The 4,007-nt window shown below is 36.9% G+C and overlaps 1 protein-coding gene across 1 annotated transcript; it reads right to left on the bottom strand.

The window, feature by feature from the left end:
• Positions 1–305: 305 nt before the first annotated feature.
• Positions 306–3,093, bottom strand: LOC106368265 (UDP-galactose/UDP-glucose transporter 2). The gene is made up of 7 exons (XM_013808182.3): positions 2,547–3,093; positions 2,130–2,158; positions 1,836–2,037; positions 1,507–1,749; positions 1,306–1,407; positions 753–860; positions 306–649 (listed from the first exon to the last, which is right to left on the bottom strand). The coding sequence occupies exons 1-7, from the start codon at positions 2,766–2,768 to the stop codon at positions 434–436; spliced, it is 1,122 nt and encodes a 373-aa protein (XP_013663636.1). The 5' UTR covers positions 2,769–3,093; the 3' UTR covers positions 306–433.
• Positions 3,094–4,007: the final 914 nt, after the last annotated feature.

Raw genomic sequence — 4,007 nt, forward strand, 5'->3', positions numbered from 1 at the left:
GTTAAGCTTGTATCAAACTTTCATTTTCACTAATGATATTCACATTCTTAGCAAAAAAGGTATTATCTCTATTCCTTGTTGGTTTCGGAGTAAGCTGGGCCAAATCTTAGGATGTGATTCATTTTCTGGCAACCTGGCGTTGATTATTACGTTGCTGTTGGAAATCGCCATGGAAATCTATATTCAGCATAAGCTCCTTGCAACCTCCGGACCTCCGGTTCCACCTTTCCATATATAATGTTGTTTGGCTTTCCTCATTACAATGTCGTTGACACCAAATGGACTGACAGTATAACAGCTCAACATTATCGTTCCAGCAAAATAAAACAATTTTTGATTACTCTATTTTCCTTTTGCGTCCAATATTATTTCTATATAAACCATTTGAACTTTTGATATAGAATATGTATAGGTAGATATATGCATGACACTATTAAACCAATGACTTTCTCTCCTCTTCATCTCCTCCATCGTTCCTAACCGCTGGTCTCGCCTGAACCTTGCTCGGAGGTTTACTATCCATCGGTACCATCTTCAATACAATTCCCATTGCTATCAACAGCAACCCCGATCCGTGCTGTTCAGTTAATGGCTTGGTGAATATCAAATACGACAGCAACAACGTAACCCCTTTCCTCGCTGTTGTTATCTACACACACAAAAACGTATTTAAAACAGAAACAGGATTTTAGAACGTATGTTCAATAAAATAACGCAAGTCAGGGTTTGTTAGACAAGATTAGAGATTATACCAAGGCAGTTGTAGCGGCTCCAAAGAGTGCAATGAGCGATAGAACAGAGACTTGACCGATGAATGTGGCCATGGCTTCGAATACAAGCACTCCATACACATACGGATGCTGCAAAATTAAACAAAGGAGAGTTGATTTTTTAATACACCAACCTACTAATCATTAAACCGTTAGTCTTAGAAAAATTACACGTTGGTACTTTACTTAGGTTTCGTTTATTCCATAATTTCCATTATTATAAAAGTTAAATTGGCTTTTAAAAAGTTGGCAGATTTAGGCACGTCCTGGTCAATGATTTCATTTAGACGGTACCAAGAATCCGACAAATTTTGACATTTTCATTAAACCGAAGCTGAATCCGGTTAATCCATGAACCAAGAACTAAATCGGACCAAAACCATAACTAAGAATTTTCATAGAAAAATACAAAGTTCACTCTGGCTTCATATGGACTATCTCATAATGGTAAATAAACCAAAAACTAAAATGGGTTAATTTGGTTTTGGTCAAGCTTTACGGTTTAAGAAAACCAAAACATTGGGTTTGGACTTACTTGTGAGCAAGCAGTCCACGCACGGAAAAGCTCACCGGTTAAGACCATGGGAACGAATAAGAAGGGCAATCCAACAACCGTTGAGCAGAAAAGCATCTCCATCTGTCACATTTTATACATTAGCAAGAATCTCAGGCACAAAACAAAACAGAACGGTATAAGAAAACCAGACAGAACCGGGTTTTTTTTGTGTTTTCTTGCCTGAGTTGTCTCGGGATTCATTGTGAAAATGGCTTCTTGAAGATTACCCAAGAAAGCATCCATGATCAATGCACCAGAAATCATCAAAATCCCGATCATACTGAAATTAGGAGACATTTGGGCGTCTGCTAATGTGAATAGGATCAAACCAAGAACCAGCAAGAACGCTGAGATGTATTCATGGACCGGGTATTTCCTCCTCAAACCGGGTATGAACGCTACCATTATCATTACCGGCAACACCTAAACCGTCATTTTGATCACTCTCTGAACACTAGCTAATGTCAATTCAAATGAATTTGTAAAAATTTGGGGAGTTCTGAATGTACCTTGGTGGATTTGAACATGATTTGAGCTGGATAGTTGAGATAAGCCAAAGATCCTTTGGTTAAACCATGTGATCCCATGAGAACAGCAGAGAGTTTGACATAAGTTCTCATGGGATTCACAATATGTTTTGTGGTGAAGCCTTGAAGGTAGATGAGGAATAAGTAGACAAATCCTTGTATAAACGTGAAGTACCAACCAAAGCTACAAGAAAGAAAGAAAACAAAAACACCATTGTTAAGTTTCTTGTTTTGTTTTAAATATCTAAAAGTTGAAGTAAATGAAGTTTACTTTACCTAAATTGGAGCCGATTATAAACATATTCCTGTATAAATAAAAATCAAGTCAATAATCAAAATGGTTTATCCAATAAATTCTCCAAAGTCTGTTTTTGTTTACAAGATCATAACTGATCTCACAAGGTATTAGATGGTTTTGTAATTTATATTTTATGAAATGTATAGAAATCAAGAAGTTTGTGTGTGTTTGGAGAGAGTTATGCAATTTTCTTATTCCTCTGTTTTATTTTCCTTACGAGACCAAAACATAAAACACTTAGCATGCAAATTAATTTGAATGTCACATATTTCCATTGAGAAAGGTGCGGAATTATCAACAAAATGATTCTACGTTATCAATCGATTATATTTCGGGATTTTCAGAAGCAAAATTAGAACAGAAAAATAAACTTTAAAAAAAGGGAGAAAAAGAACCTCGCAAACTCCGTTAACGAGGTAGCCAAAGAAGAAACCAGAAGTGCAAATGAGAAACTGTTGCCAAGTTGGTCGATCAGACAGAGATATTCCAAACAGAGTTCTTGATTGTTCCTCCTTCATTCTTCTTCTTCTTTTTTTGATTACCAAAAGACAAAAAGAATCAAAGTAAAAGCCAAAACGAACACGAGTAAAAACCTCCAAGTAAATTATCAAAAGCATGTAAAGTGACCCATAACGGTAAATCACTCCTAGAAATAACAAAACAAAAAGGGTAATCACAGAAACAACACCAACCCAAACCAAATATCCTCTGATTCACTCTTCAAAGTCTTATCTCAAAACTTTAAAGAAGAGAGAGAGAGATGGCTTTGGGAACGAAAGAAGAGAGCTTTTAAAACCGAAGAAACACATGAAGAAGAAGAAGAGGCGCGTCAAGATTTAATACTCGCCGCGTGATTCGCCACTCTTTGACACGTTTTTCTCAGTATCCGTTCTTCCTTTTTTACGTTCCCTAATTGTTTTTTGGGAAAATTATGTTTTCAGAGCACCATTAACCCAACAGTTGCTTAACCGGAATTTTTTTTTTTTTATCTGACAAAAAAAAATTAAAAGAATGACCGATCGTGGACCGCCACGTATCCGTGGGGTCTGCGAACAGTGCAAGCAACAGCTGCCCTAATTAAACACTCTTTCTTCTTCTTCTTCTCTTTTCTTTTTTTTTAATTAAAAAAAATGCTAAGCACCCCTTAAGCACCCATGGTTAATGGTGCTTTCACTACAAGAGAACAGGGGATTCTGATGGCCGAAATCGTCGGAAATTCGTCGGAATAGACCGATTCTGACGAATTTCCGACGAACCCGTCCGTCGGTATCGTTTCGTCGGAAAAAAAAACTCGTCGGAATTTCGTCAGAACTTCCGACGACTTTCTGACGAATACCGAGAAAAGTCATTCTGACGAACTTCCGACGATATTACGATGCGGATACACGAGACCAGAGTTCATCGGAAAAACTACGTACCGACGGAGAACGTTCCTCGGTGCATTCCGACGGACAACGGTCGTCGGAATATACCGACGGACAACGGTCGTCGGAATATACCGACGACCGTTGTTCGTCGGTACATTCCGACGAACGAGGTTCGTCGGTATATTCCGCCGGATATGTTCCGTCGGTATATTCCGACGACCACTGTCCGTCGGTATTTACCCTTTTTTTTTTCAAATTAATTTTGCATTTTTATATATTTTTTGATATTAATAAATTTAAAAAATCAGAAATTTAAAACTAATAATATTATAAAATTTAAATTCATAAAAACCGAAATAGGAAAAAAACATTCATAAAGTTTAAAATTCATACAAACCCAAATAAAAAAAAACATTCCGAAAGTTTTAAAAAGCCGAAATAAACTAAGATGAACTCGAAGACATCAAACGATCTAGCTTCTGCATAATC

This window comes from Brassica napus, chromosome C1 (assembly GCF_020379485.1).
Source record: "Brassica napus cultivar Da-Ae chromosome C1, Da-Ae, whole genome shotgun sequence".
In the NCBI taxonomy this organism is placed as follows: Eukaryota; Viridiplantae; Streptophyta; class Magnoliopsida; order Brassicales; family Brassicaceae; genus Brassica; species Brassica napus.